The sequence below is a fragment of the Tetranychus urticae genome, chromosome 3, assembly GCF_039701765.1.
Source record: "Tetranychus urticae isolate SD_2017Ah chromosome 3, NJAU_TeUrti_SD_1.0, whole genome shotgun sequence".
Classification (NCBI taxonomy): domain Eukaryota; kingdom Metazoa; phylum Arthropoda; class Arachnida; order Trombidiformes; family Tetranychidae; genus Tetranychus; species Tetranychus urticae.
Window position 1 is genome coordinate 12,163,321 of NC_142960.1, and position 17,560 is coordinate 12,180,880.

The 17,560-nt window shown below is 33.5% G+C and overlaps 5 protein-coding genes across 6 annotated transcripts; 1 reads left to right on the forward strand and 4 right to left on the reverse strand.

The window, feature by feature from the left end:
- Positions 1–2,666: 2,666 nt before the first annotated feature.
- On the reverse strand, positions 2,667–3,666 carry LOC107359416 (uncharacterized). Its single transcript, XM_015925900.3, has one exon. The coding sequence runs from the start codon at positions 3,521–3,523 to the stop codon at positions 2,951–2,953; it is 573 nt and encodes a 190-aa protein (XP_015781386.1). The 5' UTR covers positions 3,524–3,666; the 3' UTR covers positions 2,667–2,950.
- Positions 3,667–5,365: 1,699 nt separating this feature from the next.
- Cpsf160 (cleavage and polyadenylation specificity factor subunit 1) lies at positions 5,366–11,682 on the reverse strand. The gene is made up of 3 exons (XM_015926435.3): positions 11,222–11,682; positions 6,043–11,084; positions 5,366–5,933 (listed from the first exon to the last, which is right to left on the reverse strand). Exons 1-3 carry the CDS (start codon positions 11,559–11,561, stop codon positions 5,886–5,888), a joined length of 5,430 nt encoding a protein of 1,809 aa, XP_015781921.2. The 5' UTR covers positions 11,562–11,682; the 3' UTR covers positions 5,366–5,885.
- A 740-nt stretch (positions 11,683–12,422) lies between these two features.
- LOC107359988 (ribonuclease Oy) lies at positions 12,423–14,035 on the forward strand. The gene is made up of 2 exons (XM_015926592.3): positions 12,423–12,917; positions 13,050–14,035. Exons 1-2 carry the CDS (start codon positions 12,531–12,533, stop codon positions 13,449–13,451), a joined length of 789 nt encoding a protein of 262 aa, XP_015782078.2. The 5' UTR covers positions 12,423–12,530; the 3' UTR covers positions 13,452–14,035.
- On the reverse strand, positions 13,951–15,715 carry Atg10 (Autophagy-related 10). Its single transcript, XM_089268616.1, has 3 exons — positions 15,561–15,715; positions 15,036–15,133; positions 13,951–14,680 (listed from the first exon to the last, which is right to left on the reverse strand). The coding sequence occupies exon 3, from the start codon at positions 14,671–14,673 to the stop codon at positions 14,029–14,031; it is 645 nt and encodes a 214-aa protein (XP_089124742.1). The 5' UTR covers positions 14,674–14,680; positions 15,036–15,133; positions 15,561–15,715; the 3' UTR covers positions 13,951–14,028.
- Positions 13,951–15,716, reverse strand: LOC107359989 (sex-regulated protein janus-A). 2 transcript variants are annotated; one of them, XR_016199484.1, is made up of 3 exons: positions 15,304–15,716; positions 14,880–15,133; positions 13,951–14,680 (listed from the first exon to the last, which is right to left on the reverse strand). XR_016199484.1 is itself a non-coding variant. In XM_015926594.3 (3 exons), the coding sequence occupies exons 1-2, from the start codon at positions 15,547–15,549 to the stop codon at positions 15,041–15,043; spliced, it is 339 nt and encodes a 112-aa protein (XP_015782080.2). In that variant the 5' UTR covers positions 15,550–15,716; the 3' UTR covers positions 13,951–14,680; positions 15,036–15,040. The 2 variants fall into 2 exon arrangements, 1 of the variants encoding a protein (XP_015782080.2); XM_015926594.3 differs by having other exon boundaries at positions 15,036–15,133.
- Positions 15,717–17,560: the final 1,844 nt, after the last annotated feature.

Genomic DNA, 17,560 nt, shown 5'->3' on the forward strand with positions numbered 1-17,560 from the left:
AGAAAATTACCTTTTCGTTATGGATTAACTAGAAATTAAAATTAGACTTGAAAAATATTTTCCTCAAAAAATATTCAGATAGAAGATCACGGACAATTTCTGAATACCCTGTACTTATTAATAGTATCTTACTTTAATTATGTATCATTCTTGCATTCATGCTAGAAAATATTTACTTTGGTGTTTAAACATACAATGATAAGTTTTTAATTTAAGGCTCGTTCTATTGAGAGGTTTTGATTAATTTCTGATAATCTGAGTTGTTGCTTTCGCAGATATCAAAGCTGCACAATCCAACAATAACATGTTTGATTTCAGAAAAATTCCAGCTATTATTATATTATCTTATACAAGACATAAGAAAAAAATTTAAAATGCCCAAACTTTTCTCCCGCAATTCAATGTGTATGGGATTGTTAAGTGGATAATTTCAACCATAATGACGATAAATGATCTAAGTGTGTATCTAATCGTGCCAGCTAATGAAGGGCAAACATAAACAAAATTTTATTTCGAAACACGTTTGATTTTAAGATAGACCTTTAACAGCTTCGAATCATTAGATTTCAATAGCTTTCAGAATGATTGAAAGTCTGTTTCTTATCATACCATTTGAATATCAAAACATTAAGATTAAAACATTTACCAAAGAATCCTAAGAATACCAGTCTTAATAGTTTTTGCTATAATAATGCATTTCTATTTCTATTTGATTTGCATTTTATAAATATTAAATTTCCAATAAGAGATTCTAAATCGATAAAATTATTAATTTCTTTATTCCATCAGAATTCACGTTTCAAATATTGAAAAACAGTTATTCAAATGAAATTAATCTTTTTTGTCTTCCGATCTGAACTTTACACTAATGGAATGACATTTACTTCTCATATTAAATTCCTGCAAATACATTTTTTTCCCTGGCCAAAAGGATTATTGTACAAATGCGTCCAAAGATTGGATACGGGCAAACACCACAAAATTTTTCAAGTAATCAACATATAAATTATTTCTCATCATGTGAACTTGAGTTTATCGAATCAAAATAGATTCATGTTATGAATTCAAATTTTCAGTTCAAAATTGGTTACGTCATTTACAAATTATGATCCTATTAGGAAAAAATTTACTGGTCAACTTTCTCAGTTCTACACCAAACAAATGGAACGCTATAGTTCCATTAATTACACTATTGTGTTTCGCAAACCGATAGATTATGGAGAATGTAATTCCGGCAATTGTACTGGCCTTATTGGACTAGTTCAGCGAGGTGAAGCTGATTTTTGTGATAGATTATATTCATTCGCAACAATTCCTGATTCAACTACTGGACTTAAACCAGGAACAGTGTTAGGTGATCTTTCCTGTACCATTTTCACAGCTTTACCCGAAATTGGAATAGTTCGTGAAGATGTCTTCACATCACTTTCGATATTCCCTTCAGATGTAATTTTATCCTTGGCTTTCCTTTTCCTATTTCTTTCTTCAATCCCTTTCATTTTGTGGTACTTCAATCCGAAATTGTTCAACATTAAAACCACATCTCCATGGATAATCTGGCCTTTGATTTGTGCAATTTTACGTCAAGCAGCACGTCTCAAAACTCTTTTTAGTCGTTCATATTTTTCGTTCATTTGGATTTCCATCACGTTAACAATATTTTTTATAACATCGCTTTATTCTAGTTCCTTCACTACAGATCTTTCATCTGAAGCAGCCATAAAAACGATTGATTCACTTGAAGATGTTGCCGATTGCGGTAGGATTCCTGTGTGGATGGAAGAGTCATTATGCAGAACCATGGTGAAAAGCGGTTCTCCTCGAGCTCAGCAAGAGATTTTAAAAAGAGGACTGTACAGAACGACGGGAGAGCTGATGCAGGAATTTTTGAGAAAGAAAGAAGCAAAAAGTTTTGTTTTTATTGTTACTCCAGATGAGACTTTTACCGTTCGAATGGGCTATTGTATATACAACCACGGGGCAAAATGGCATCGATCAAAAAATTCATTTCCCGTTCATCTGTTATTTACTGTATTGAATTCCAAGCTCCCTCCTCATGCCTCCAAATTTCTCAATATATTTCGCGAGAAACAATTCCAAAGTGGCATCGATTTTTATATCACAAAGCAATGGCGTGTGCACGTTGAAAAGCGACTAGACTCTAAACAAATAAGAGGCTGTTACCATAAAACTTCCATCAGTCCCACTCCGGCTTTGGCTCGCTTTTATCAACTAGATATACAAAATTACAAGCTATTTTTTAAGTACTTGCTATGCATGATTCCAATTTGCATTCTCAGCTTGATCTGTGAATATTTGTATGCCGAGATGAACTCAGTAAGACCTAGTATTGAAATCGCGCCAAGTCTCTAAATTAGGGTACCCGGGCTAATCGCCCTGGACTATCCCATCCATCCTTCCTGATGGATTCCTAGCTAAGCTGGTTAAAGCCTTTGGCCTAAAACATCCATTTATCAAGGGGTAGACGGGCGCCTTAAACGCTGTCGCAGCTGATAGGTCCACATGAGCAAAAAGTTACTTAGCACTGACCACTACTTTATCATGTTGTTAAATTAATAACTATAATAATTGCTAACATAAGTTAGCATGTCTCAATGTTGAGCTCTGGAAGTTGTGGATTCAAGTGTAATAGACATCGAGTCATGTAAGGATTAGTAGACATTTTATTTTAACTATTTTACAACGATTGATTGTTTCAATATAATCAGAAATATAATTACACAATAAACTTGATAAATGCAAATTGTTTCCGAGTCAGCTCGTGGTTAATTTTCCAGACAAAATAAATTTTAATATGAAAATGAGAATAAGTTGCAATGATGATTAACTGTGATGATGAATAAGATGAGATTGATTGATTAACAACATTGGCTTTAGTCCATTTAGAAACATATTAAAGAAGAATGGTCACAAATTTACATCCATCTGATTATGGGTTAAACTGCACCACAAGATCTTCCTCTATGTTAACAATATAGCCTTTCTTAACAGCGATTAATGTTCTATCGGAAATCTCATTCATTAATGAAAGGTCCTGCTCAGAGATGCTTTTAAAATATGAGCTATCCCGTTGACTTGAGGCAATGTCCGTTAAGCGCTTATAACCAGATCCTGGTCCATTTATAGAGGATGATTTATTTGGAAGACGATATTTGAGGAACAATGGTTGTCTTAATTGGTTTATTCTGTTTTGATAGAGACGAGTCCTTTCCGCATATTCATTTTGTTGCACAGGAGGTACATCAACGTTGCATACATCAATCACGTTTGCCTGCATCTTGTTTAAAATCCGATGCCAGGCAGCAATTTGTTCATTACTTTTGTTTCCTCCGTTGTTAATTGTACCATAATTGGTAGCTTCTTTTGAATTAATGGCAACACCATCATTCGGGTAACAACAATCCTCACCAGCAGTTGGGTCATTTAGGATGCGAGCTCTTTCACTCTCACCATCATCTGAGTTTTTATCACCGGGAAGACAGCACGAACTCCAATTACCCATTATGGGTTGAAACAACACAATTTAAAAATTGGAAAGATAATAGATAAACTAAAGAGATAAGAGAAAGTTAAACTGAAATTGAAAGTTAAAACATCAATAAGCCTGAAAAAGATAACCTAACATGAGTTAATCGGTAATTTTTTAGTTTTCGATTACCGATACTATCGAAACTAGCTCAACATTAAGCACGAAATTTGTATACAAATTGTATTATTATTGTAATTGTATTGTATTGTAAGTGTTAGCTGTGTTTTTAATTAACAATACATTCAATTAATTAACGAATTTACCCTCGTTAGTATTTTTCAAATAAGAATGTATATTTCTACAATATTCAACTTGATTTTTAACACTTTCCTCATTCTCTCATTTTTTTGTTTCATGATTCAGAAATCCTGAAGTTCATCCGAAAATAAATTTAGGTAAGTTAATCAAATTATTAGACTAACTTTACTAAATGTTACCGATTAAACTATAAATATCTTTTGTCGACAAGGCTTTTGACATTTACTATTTTTATTATATTTTCTAACAATTAATGTCTTTTTTACAATTAATGCCATGAAAATCTTGACTAGTTTCTCAAATAAATCAGAATTGGAAAATTTTTGATTTGTTTAAGCAATGAATTTGTTGCTACTATAACTATTGAAGAAATATTAACTATGTTCAATTTCATTCCGGCATCAATCTGTTAACAGTTGCTTAAGCTATTTCATTGCTTAAAATGTTATTAAACACGATTCTTCAAATATCAAAAAAGTAATTGAAATAAAAAAGGCGAGCAACAATGAAGTTTTACTACTCAATGTTTACAATTTTTATTCAGGTGTATTCAAGATTATCCTTAACATATATGTAGTAAATGATGATTAAAAACACGACAGCCTTCATGAGTCTTCATCAATCGTTAACCTTAAAAAGTTTTTTGTTTTCATGTTAAAGTCATTCTCTGTTTATTTAAGCGGCCAAAATGATCAAAAGCAATATTGAGTGGAAAAGGGTCATCTACCCGCCATAATCATTGAGCTACTTCCTTTTGAATTTCACAGCTTCCCAAACGTTTGGAGAAAGGCCTCTATGCCTCTTACGATTACCTTAATTATTATGTTAAATTCAATAGGCAAGGGTAATCTATGTATTATATCCTCAATATCATTTGAATCGCCAAAGCTTTAGATGGAATCCATAAACTGGAATTTTAGTCGCAACTGTCTATCTAACAGTCTATCTGGCAGTCTAGTTTGTTTGCATATTGAAATGAGAGTAATTAAGTTTTATGAAATTAATCTTATATTTACAATGTTTCATTGTAATTTAGATATTATTTCAACAAACAATTTGAAATGATTAGGTTACAGTTTTTTCACATGAAGAATCAGTATTCATATTCAAAAGCCTAACCAAATTAAAAGTTCTTATTAAACTAAAGATTGGCAAATCTAAAATTAAACGATTGGTCAAAGTTATACAGACTTTGGTGGTCCCGCGCTCGAAAGATGGTACCTCAACACAGCTTAAATTAAAGCGAAGGGTGTGAATATCATACAAATGTTAATTAATTACTCGCATGACAGTAAGACTTTTTGAACGTAAATAAAGTAATACTTTAGTTATTGCAATCTGACCCATAATTGATTACTATACAACACTATGCTATACTGTAACATTGCAAATCGATTCTGAAAATTTCGCGGCATCCAATCAATCGACTGAGCTAATTTAGTCTTCCACAAAATCTAATGCCTAATTTTATCGAATATTCATGGATATTTTAATTAGCTAAATTTTATCGCTTATTTCTGCTCAGTTAATTAAGGTGCAATAATTTATAGAGATATCTTTATCATAAATCTCCCTTTATTCATCATCTAAAATTTTTACGATTCTGTGCTCGGCATGGCTTGAAAGAAAGATCAAATTATCAATGTATTTGCCAGAATGGTTGATCATGAATAAAAGTTATAATAATTACATAAAATACATCAGATTCGTTTTTGAATTTTTTATACTTTGGTTGTTGGTCATTACAATTAAAAGATTTTTAATTTGTTTGTGTTGAGTCAAATAAGATGATTCAGTTCAATTCATCAAGCAATCTCTATAAACTCTTAGGATTCAACACTAAATTGAATAGTGATGATACAATCGGTTACAGCAGTTCATTAATATAGACATTGTTACCAAGAGTTAATTCATTCATAATTATGATATCCATGGGATAAAATGTAATTCATAAAAGTTCAGACCAGTTCAATTGGAGATAAGAGGTAATTTAATCATTATGACCTCAATACTCAAAGTGGTGTAAAAATAGTTATATTTATAATTATGGTGTAACAAATGCTAACAACTCTTATTTTTAAAAATGAGCAGTTATTTGATCAATCTCCTGGAGGTCATCGATAATCTGCAAGTAACAAAGAAATAAAGGAAAAACAGATTAAATTAGATTTGATGAAGCACAAAAATTGTTGAAACAATTAGATTGTAATGTAAATAGAAAAAAGTAAATTTACCTGATCAGGAGTTGAACTAATTTTCTTACAAAGCTCAGCCTTTTCACTTATTGAAAGATTATAGAAACGATAAAGGAGATCTCCATCTAATACATTTTTACACGGATTGGTCAAACATTTTTTATAAAATTTAACCATATGTACACCTTTGGGATTGACTCCGGCAGTATGTTGAACATGTGCGTTCATCGTATTTTGAAGCATAAATAATCTACGATAAGTTTTCTCTGGGACGGGTAAGATGAAGTTGATTGTTCCATCCAGAGTTGGGAAAACTGTTGCTTGACGACGCTCAATAGCTTTCTTTGCCTCTTGATCTATCGTTGGTTCATTAGTTTTATTGTTTACAGATGAGGATGAAGATGAAGATGAACAGAAAGTGAAGAATGAAGAAACATGTGATGGATATTTACAGCGAACACGGAAAAAACAATTTACCAAAGATCCAAGGTGATAGTCACCTCGTCGAAGTAATCTTGTACCGCCAACGCTTTCTCGTGACTCGGGATTATAATTGTAAACTAGAAGATTTTTATCACCATCAGCTACTAGGAAACACAGTTGATTGTTATCCACAAGAAATTCACATGCGTATACCTCGAATGATCGACAATCTCGACTTGCTAAAGCTAAAGTTCGCGTATCTTCTTGGTAACGAAGAAGAGATATCGACTTGTACACATCGGCAATAAGAATCAAATTTTTAACAGAAACTGCTTGATGAATGTAAATTTGAGTATCAATGAAGGCAACACCAACAAGCTGAGATTCCTTCAGTTGCCAGATATAAATTTTCTGACCAACTGCACTTAGAAGTAAACCACGGATTTGACATATTGCTGTAACTGGTCCTTTCTGTTCTTTACAGTAAACAATTTTGATTTTACTTCGAGTTAAAGGTTGCCCGAGTTCAGGGACAACGTCGATAATGTCGAGAATCCATATTCTTCCTCGGTTAGTGACATCTTCACCATAACAGTAATTAGTTCCAGCAGCAATATAACCCTTTAAACCACTCTCAGTTCCTTCTGAGTTAAGCATAACATTTTTAAGACAAGTCACATGTTCCCACTCATCGAGTGTAATCTTTGTGTTAGGAATCATTTCCCATGAAACTGGCGAAAACAGTTGAATGTGAAATCTTTCCATAGTGGGCCAGATATATCTTGGGTCACGTTCTAAGACATCGTAATCTTTATCCTCACCACCAACTCGGACAACCTTGTTATAAGCTTCTTGAGTTGAAGTAACAACACAGTAACATTTGGAGTCGACGTGATAATTTACAAAATCTATTGTACATCGGAGGGGAACTTTACGAACAGGCCAAGGTGCATCATAAGTAACATGGGTAGGTAAAACAGCAATCCGAAGTTCACTTTTGGCATTTATATACAGAAAACCTTTAGGACAGTTGACGTTATGGAAAGGAGCAAAAGAGATGACAGGACCGTCAATATTCATTTCATGGATGCGAAGTTCACCTCTTGAGGTCATGAAACACCAGTGAGGATACGGTCCGCAGATGAAGACTCCAGAGTAACCAGACACATCAGTAAATGTACGGAACCATCTTTGGTGCATTGTTTCACGGTCCAAAACATTAGATGAAGATGAAGTTGAAGGCAGTGATGATAAAAGATCTGAGTTTAAACCATTAGAGGTAGGACGTTGAGAAGAGTTTGTTGTAGCACTTCCTCGGGTGGGTGATGATTTATTCGTTCTAACTAGTCGAGGTTCTCTGACAATTAAAGTAGTTTCTTTACGCCGCCAACGAATCATCAAATGACCAAGAATATGAGTCTCATGGTAGGGAAACATTTCATAAATGAGAATTTCATTATCAAATCGAGCAAACATAATTGGCCGAGAATGTGATAGACCCATCCCAGAAATCATAATCTCTCTGTTGACGGGTAAAACTCCAGAATCTGCTCGATTTACTTCTTCCCCAGGAGCAGAATCGGATAATATTTTAGAGCCCATTGGAAAATTTTTAACATAATAAACTGGCGTAGCATCAGGAATGCGAAATATCTCAAGAACACCATTTTCACGAACAGCAAATAGCCAATAAGTTGGTTCATATTCTGGTTGTGTTGGTATTTGTTTCGGGGCAATTAACTGTTCACCATTTTGCTGGCTTGATGTTGATGCTGGCGGTTCAGTGAAAGTAGAATTTGTCTTATTCTGACTGCTATCAGGTAAGCTGCTGATCATCTCGATACTTGAGCTTCCGTAAAGAAGTTCATCTTCATCATCAATAGTTGTAGCGATAAGAGGTATTTGAGATGCTTCCGATATGTCTAAACCGTCTTTTTCAGATTTGACCACAGAGGTATGATTTGACAAGTCCAATGATGCTTCTGTTGTGGTTGTAGTAAATTTACCACTAACATCTTTGTAAATACAAATTGTAGTAATTTTGGATTTGCTTTGAGACAAAGATAGACGCGATGCAGCAAGTCTTGGATTACCAGTATTTGGATCTATTTTCAATGTTAGAAGTGCGATAACTCCAAGTTCAGTCAAAATCACTCCGTATGGGTCCTCAAGCGAGCAAAATACGATGGGAGAACCCAGATTCAGTGGCAAATGCTGTATTTGTCTAGTTCCTTCTAATAGTCGAACAGTCATTGGGGAAACTTGAAGTATATATTTGCCATCAGCAAGATTACCAGCGAAAATAGTAGGACTTTGACTCGAAACGTCACTATGATCGACTTCATTGATTTCTGCTCCGGTCTTAAGGATCATGGTAGAGTCAGTGCGACTTAAAATTAGGAACGAATGATATTTGGCTGATCTTTTATCATCTTTGGGTTGAAAATTCTGGTAGAGATCATTGTCATCTTCCTCAGTTTCAAGTACGGGTGCGATAGGACTGTGAACTGTCCACATATCGAGACAGTTGGGCAAACCAAAAGTGGTCACCAATTGAGGTCTGATAGATCGTTGGATAACACAAAGAGCACCATTTTTACCATAGCCTGAGGTAGTTACCAGTTCTACTTGAGGATCAGCGGAATGAGAGAATTCTTCAGGTAAAAAAGCGGGTTCACCCATGCAGGTTCGTCCACAGGGACCAATATTGATTAGAGAATCACAAAGTTCGAAAGAGAAACTGGTTGTAAGCTGATCTTCATCATCTTCTTCTTGACCATATACTTCAAGTTCATCTGGATCTTTCATGAGGGCAACATCACCAGCTGCCCAATCACCAATATCATCAGGCTTTCTATCGGCTATTTCATCAAAATCATCAATGAGATGCTGAGATTCGTCTAAATCAGTCATATGTTGATCATCATTATTGACAAAGTTGACTTGATTTTCTGAAGGCGTCCCATACAGATTGCTATCATCCATAGTGTTATTATCTAAATTACTATTGTCCAAAGTATTATTATACAAAGTATCTGAAGTACTTTCGTTATTTATTTGATTCTCGGGACTATTCCTAATTCGATTACTATTATTAGAATCATTCGAGTCATTGGATGGATTGTCAAAACCGGGGATATTGCCATTTCCATCCAAAGGTGGTGATGCATTGTAATTGGATGCAGCTTCTTGTCTCGAGTCAGAATTTAAGTTGGAATCAATAGCAGAAACACTAGAAGAGGTTGGTTGTGGCTCTTGTGCTTCTGGTTCTACTTTTGGTTCTAATAGATGTTCATCAGTGCGAGCATCCATAACTGAAGTAGCTTCGTCAATTTTTTCGGTTTTAATGACTACTGAAGTTATTTCGCTAGAAGTTGCAGGCTCTTGAGTCTCACCGAGATTTTCTTCAGTTTCGACTACAGTTGGGTTTTCATTCGCTGGTGTGTTTTCTTCAAAGTCCATTTGTGATTCTGGTTCAGTTGATACATTTTCATTAGGCTGAGTTGATGAAGATACTGGTAAGGGTTCGATTGCTTCTCCCAGCACTTCAGGTACAGGAGAACCGGCTAACATTGGATCGTCTTCATTCATTGCGGCATCCGTTGTAAGATTTAATGCTTTGGGCCGACCTTCAACTATTTTTTCAGTATATTTAAGAAGCAATGAATTTCCGAGTCGAGATCCTAAGAAAAGATATCCTTCTTCACAAGTGGTCAAACAACTTGAAATAACACTTGAAGCTGATTTATCGAAATGAAAAGCACGAATACTTCTCATTCCATCGCTAAAAAGAGTTACCACATAAAGTTCACCGCCTTTTAAGCTCAACACAATTTTATCGTTACTAACAAAAGTTGCTTGAGAACAATCAAGGGACAACTTGACTCCCTTTTGTGTTATTTTAGTGAAAGCGGTAGTAGAATCAGCAAAACTATTAAGAGATACAGCATACGGAGGTACACTTTGATTAAGATAGATTAAAGAATTAACAGCAAAAATTATCACTCCACCGACTGGTTTAGGTACTGGTAAGGCAGCAAAACAATCAAATGGCAAATGACTAGTAGACCATATAACAGGGTGAACTCTTTGGTGAACATTCAGAGATAAAGTTACCATTGAACAGGTATCACGCCGGACTGCAACTCGACCAGCCCAGGTCCGAACCGGTTCATGAAGAATTAATAAAGTTGGCTCATAGTAACCATTAAGAAATTGGAAATCTATTATATTGTGAATTTTTTCTTCAGCATACTGTTTGTCGTTAAGATTCAACTTGTAGGAGGCCATAACAGGATATTTAGCTTGGTTTGTATCCCCTTCAGAGGCATTGCTTGTTGTTTTACTCTTTTCAAGCTTGTTTGCAGACGAAAGGTTGTTTCCAGAATTAGGAATACCTATGTTATCTCTACCAAGTCCAGGAACACTTGTCTCAGTCTCTTCGATTGCGCCTAAATCTTTCCTAAATGGTATAATTACTAATGTACGACCATAAATGAGCATAGCTGCACACCTTCCATCAGGATCAACCCGTATAATTGGACCTTGTGGATATTGAGTTCTACCACCTTTAATATCATCCTCCTCGAAGTAATGCAATGAGAGTGTTTTAAGATCATGGTTAGCCGGATCGTATTCAACAAGAGCTAGCTTTGCATCTACATGAAGATTGAAAAATGAAAAATAGGAGAGTTAAAGGATGGCAAAAGTAGACTTGAGGGCAAGGACTCACGTGCATGTCAAATGTAATGAAAATTGGTATTTTTAAAGAAATATAAAACAAAATGTTACTCACCAGCAAAACTGATCAATAGGGAATCACGCTTGGATCCAATTAATTTAATACTTTTAAGACAACATATCTCGCTGTATAAAGGAATGGTTTTTAGACACTCTAATTTGACTTTAACATTGTCTTCTTTGTTTAATTTTTCACCGTCAGTATCAATAGATGGTGAACCAATCTCTTGGTTTTGATTCGAAACATCAGTTTTTTCCTCACCAACCAACCGATAAACCTTAAGCTGGTTAAAAGACGCTATCACTAAATTTTTTTCTTTGAAGCTAAAAAAGTGACAGTATATAGAGTGTTCCACAGTGGTTGAACTGTGGATCTCTTTGACAATGGTATACATTGGCACAAGAGCAAATAATAGTTAAATCAATTCTAAGTATTTAAATAGAGAAAAATACAATTAAATTACAACAAAAAACCCAACATTCATGTGTTAGTATTACTTTTCACTATTTCTCTGTGAATAGCACCACCACCACTTATTTTAACAAAACTATTCGTGTATACAAATATTAGGCGCGCAATGTAAAAGAAAGAAGGGAATGGATAAAGTGAAGATGATTCAATTACCATTTTGTATCAATTTGTAAATCTCTGAAGCTTTAAAATTTAGATACAACACAGAATGGAATCATTAAAAAAATGAAAAGAATGGATAAATTGTTTCAAAATCAAAAGTAAACTAAAACAAAACATCGTTAATCAGTAATCCACAAAATATAATAAAATAATGACTTACATTTATAATCAATGTTTGCTGTCAATAATCATTTTCTTAATATGACTATAAATGAAAGGCCAATAATCAATTCATCTAGGCTTGAATAGTTATTTAGCGATTTTTGGCCTATTTCAATATTTATCTTTAAATTGACTAAAATCTGACAGATTATAAAGCATTTGTGAAATCTAAATTATCTTGTATGGACGCTTATTATTAAAATTTGATAAACTTAAAAATGACTATCTATTGTTTGTGAGTTGATAAATGGATCAAGTTTAGAAATGCTAATGCATCTAGTTTATTTGGTTTGGTTTTTCGTCTATCCTTATAAGGCGATAAATAAGTTCAAGTTTTATTTCTTCAAGTTTCTTAAAGGAATACGGATTACAGATAAGTTTGTATTACAAACTGTTACCATGACATCGGGTTCCTGTCAGTTTTGGTTTGTTGTCTTTTTTTGCAGTTTGAGTTGGTGATAACTTTCATGACAACATAACGCTTTTATCATAGTTCATCATTTAACGGAACACTTCAGCGTTCATTTCTTTATAAATTTATTTCGAGTTATTTTGATCAGTAGTTGAAATGCCATTCCTCACCGATCGTGAATCGCTTCTTTCGCCTAGGCGCGTAAGGCAACAACAATATTTACACAGACTTGCCTTAGTCCTTGGTGGTTTTTTCATCATTTTTAGCATCTTTTGGATAATTTCATTCTGTGTAAATTACAAGTATAGATATATTGAACCCTCCATTCTTGCCTGTAAATCTCCCAAATACGATTATAACTTATTGGCCATCCGTTGGACACCGACCTTTTGTTTTACCAAAAAGTGTGTCAACTCTACAGAAAATTGGGATATTCACGGTCTCTGGCCTAGTTGGACCAATGGTTCTGAGGGGCCTGAGTTTTGTTGTCGTACATGGGGCTTTACTGAAGCAGATTTGACCCCAATTTTGCCAGATTTAGACGTAAGTTCATGTCTATCCTGATTTTTTCCTGATTTCTCACTATATCTAATTCTGACTTTGCTTAAATATTTTCTCGCTATTTTTTGCAACTTTCTTCAATCTATATGTTTTATATTTTTTGTTCATTTTCAGGAGGATTGGCCTAACCAATTATCAAATCGGGATAAAGACAGTCTATGGAAACATGAGTGGGACAAACATGGAACTTGTTCAACCTTAGCTCACTCTGGAGGATTGATCAATTATTTCAACACTACGATTACTTTATTCAAGAAATATCCTATTCAATCATGGCTCAGTGAAAATAATATTGTACCAACTCCTCTTACTGGTCCAGCGTATACTCTTGAACAAATACATAATGCTACTTCAAGTAAACTTGGTAAACGCATTTCGATAAGGTGCATAACTAAAAAGGGCAAACAGTTAATTGACTCTATTTATTTGTGCTTTGAACCATCATCCATGGTTCCCGTTGATTGTCCTCCTGATGCCTGCAGAAAGACGAGATTAATCTTGCCCCAAGCACACTAAAAAATGGTTCTCTAAAATGAGCATTAACCATCTCAAGAATATCTTTCTGAAATTTTTATTCATCGCTTTTACACGATTTTTACAACATTCTAAATCAACTTATAAGACTGTTTAACTTGATAATCTGGCCCTATGACTCGCTAAAAACTGTAAATGTCAGAATTCATCAGCTCTTTACACTGTGAATCATGGACTACAGATTTGCTTCTTTACTATTATCCTTTGAAGCAATTAACCAAATAAGTTATGGTTTAAATCATGAATCGATCTTGGAATCTTAGCGTGAAAAATACATATAATAGTTCTATGATATATTTTCAAGAAATCTAATCTTATTGAAGATACTCTTAATCAACTGACATCTTCCATATCTGATTTGGTTACCTATTTAACCATAAAAGAGATTGTAAAGTACGAAGTTCAACAATCATGATATCGAATTAGTTTACTATTTACTTTCTGTTGATAAAAACTATACATTTAATAAGTCAAACAGATGTGATTTTTCTCAATTTATTGTAAAAAATTGTTGAAAGCTGAAAATTAGCGTAATAAATAAGTATAAAAACAATTATGTTCATTCACTGACCTGTACATTATTTTTTTGTAAAGCTATAGCATAAAAAGGGTCAAAAGTTAAGCCAACTAAAGGTGCTATAGTTGATAACCAACATATTATAGAATTGAACTTCTTTCCTGGCGATTCTTCTGAACTTTTAAATGCATTGTACAGAAGAGAAGATGTTTGACAAGGATGGAATTTATAATAGGGCGCACCAAGGTAAGGATGTTCAGTTTGAGAAACAATTGAGCTGAGCATTTCAAAGCGTTCTTCTAATTCTGGTGAATAATTCCCGAGGTAATCTTTAGGTATCATTTTCCAAATTTCTTCTATCTTCAAAAGAGATCCGTTTGAGTGAAAAGCTTGAAAATATAGAATAGGAACGGAAAAGCTTTCATCATATATAATATGATAATTAAATTTTACAATCACGCTATCATTTGTACAAACGGCTTGTTGATCATCATCTTTGTCTTGTGAAGCACATTTTTCATCGATATTGGAATCATTCCTTAAGACCTTTGTCATTGAATATGAAGCATAAACGTAACCAGAAGGGTTATTTGCCTCTACTCCTTCCCATGGCTCAGATGTTCCCCTTGAAATTTCCAAAAACTGCTCTAAATCTTTCTCAAATTCTTGTCTTGTGATTGTGAACATTGTTATACTAGATAGATAAAAAAGTTGAAAAATTAATTAGTAAACATATGGAGAGAGACAGATAATGCTGGGATTATAAGCTAGCTGAGTGAATTGACAGCATAAAAAATAACGAAAAGAGATGAAGGCAAATTTTGAATGGAAACCAAATTCCTATTTTGTTGTGATGAATCAATTTATATGATAAATACTGGACAGAATCTAACCTGAATTAGATATATTTTAAATTTGAACGAATACAGGAAAGTAAGGTCAAACTAACATAACTAGGTTATATTGAAACTAAGCGCGAGTTTTAGCTCCACTACAAAATTTGGCCAGCTCAGTTTCATTTAGTCATAGTGCATGATTCAATTAGTCACCTAATTCAGTAGCCTTCGTTATTCCATTCAATATTATAATCAGGATAATGTTTCTTCAATATAGCAACGGTTACTTCGTGATCTCCTCTACCAAAACCCTGTTCAAAAGAAACAAAAAAGATTAGTTATGAGACAAACAAAAAGACAAATGTGAAAGATCATGTGAAATCAAGTAAGGCAAATATTGAAATAAGGTAAGAATTGCAAGCGGGTGACAGTAAAGACGAAACTTGGCTGAAAGGTTGAATGCAGAACACATGTTTATTACCATTGAATAACCATAGACCAATATTTTCTTTTTATCAGGCTCATGAAGAATTCTTCCACCGCCAGGACAATCACACCTAAGGTTAGGATAATGAGATTGGACTCGTTCCAAGATATCAGCATGATAGCCGGCATCTCGATGACCACGTATTATCAATTTTTCATTACCAGAGTCATCTTTGACTTTGATTTGAATGTACTTAAATTTACCTCTACCATCAATGTCAACCTCTGGAATGTTCTCCATGTTTAGATTACCTGAAGATATTGATGGGGATCCCAATGATGACACCGATTTAGATTGTATTGATGGTTTATTGATAGCTTCACAAGTTAATAAAGATTGAGTTGGTGAAAAAGATGATGAGTGATTAGCAGAATAACGTTGCAACCATAAGAGAGGAAAAAGCTGAAGACACTTAATACCATTCATTGGAAGGGGAAATGGAAGCTTTAAAGCTCTCTTAGGCAACAAAGAGAGTAAAATAGATGCGCTAACTTAAACAGCTGATTATTTAACCGGTTAATTTATTAAATATTTAAATTTATTAAATTGTATTAGGTTCTGCAATAAAAATGTCCGTTTTCCTAGACTCAAGTTTACTCATAAACTTCGAAGGAATTTTTTAGTGAATTGACTTTACTGCTTCAGGCTTAAACTTTACTTTCAATTCCAATATGATTCTTTTCGACTTATGAAAATTTCCTATTAAAACATTAAAACTAATATCATTACATTACTTCAATCCAACTCATTTAATTGAAACTTAGTTAGTTATATCAAAATATATGCATGAATTATTGATTTCTTTGAATAATTTTTCAGTCTTGAAATCACTGCAAAAACAATTAAACTGACTTAACCATAGCAATAATAAACGTTATAATAACAAATATAATACACCTGTTTTGTAATTGTAAATAAGTTGATGGATTTCATTGACAATCTGATAATGAATAGATCTTGAAAGTTCAAGTAAAATTGGAAAATATTAGAAAAGTTGTGAAGCGATTGAGTGCATGAAAATGTATAGCTTGGAGGATTGGAAGTAATCATTAATTAACTGTATTACAACAACAAATTAGTAATTGAAGGGCATAAGATGGTTTAAAAATACAATAGTAACTATTCAAGATACTGATAAATTATTATTTGACTCGATTTGTTTTCAATCAATTTGATTGCTTCAAATAAACTATTGCAGTTTCTCATATCATCTGAAATAGCTTTCACTCGATTCTCCATTTCCTCATCTTTAAATATTTCCTCAATACAATTTAGCAAGTAATCTTCATCAAGATCATACTGACACGAAAGCCAATTTTTGTCAACAACTCTTAGTGCGATGTCAAACTGGCAAGACTCAAAACAGTCAACATTCAAATCATTGTAGCAAAATACTGTCACCAGAATAATTAATTATTAATCTTTGCAATTTTTATATCAATATTGGAGCCATGTATTCATAACTATGTAACATTAATTTGGATATTTCCATGATTAATATCGTTTAATCAATCTGAAGATTGTACATGAAGAATCAACCGACTGTTAAAATTGAAAAATAGATTGCCATAGGAAATGCATTGAAAATTACATAAATTGCAATTTATTTCATGTAATGATTGAGAAAAATCATAAAACGATTAAGTAACTGAAAAATAGCTTGAAGGATTGGAAGTAATCATTAAATTTTTGCACTTTTTTACAAAACAATTTGAATTATAGTTAAGGCCACAGGATGGTTCAGAATAAAAATAGCAACTTAGTTTTAAAAGATTGTAAATGATCACTAGTTTAGGGTAACGATGAAATAATTGAATGATTTACGATAAATGACTTTGTGCCCTTTGAGGGAAGTAAAAATTAAATTACATTTGATTGTTGATTTTGAAGTCATCATTGAAGTCATCATTGCAATGAAGTCACAGATGAACAAAACTAAATATCAAAATTTCACCCTTTCTTTAATCCATTGGCCGAGGCTTTATGATGTACTTTTATCGGCCAATGAATGACATTATATTTATGGTTTGAATGATAAAAGTGTATCGATAACTATTTGATTTAACATGATTATTTCGGTGTTGAAGCTGTAACTTTCATGTCAAGGTTCAACGCAGGCTGGACAATGATAAATGATAACAGGAGTGAATAGTCAAACCAATTTTTGTCTTGACTGAAGAGTTGAATGAGAAAGGAATTGATTTTCTTGTTCATCCAGTTCATGATTCAATGACATTGCCTTTGGTTAAAT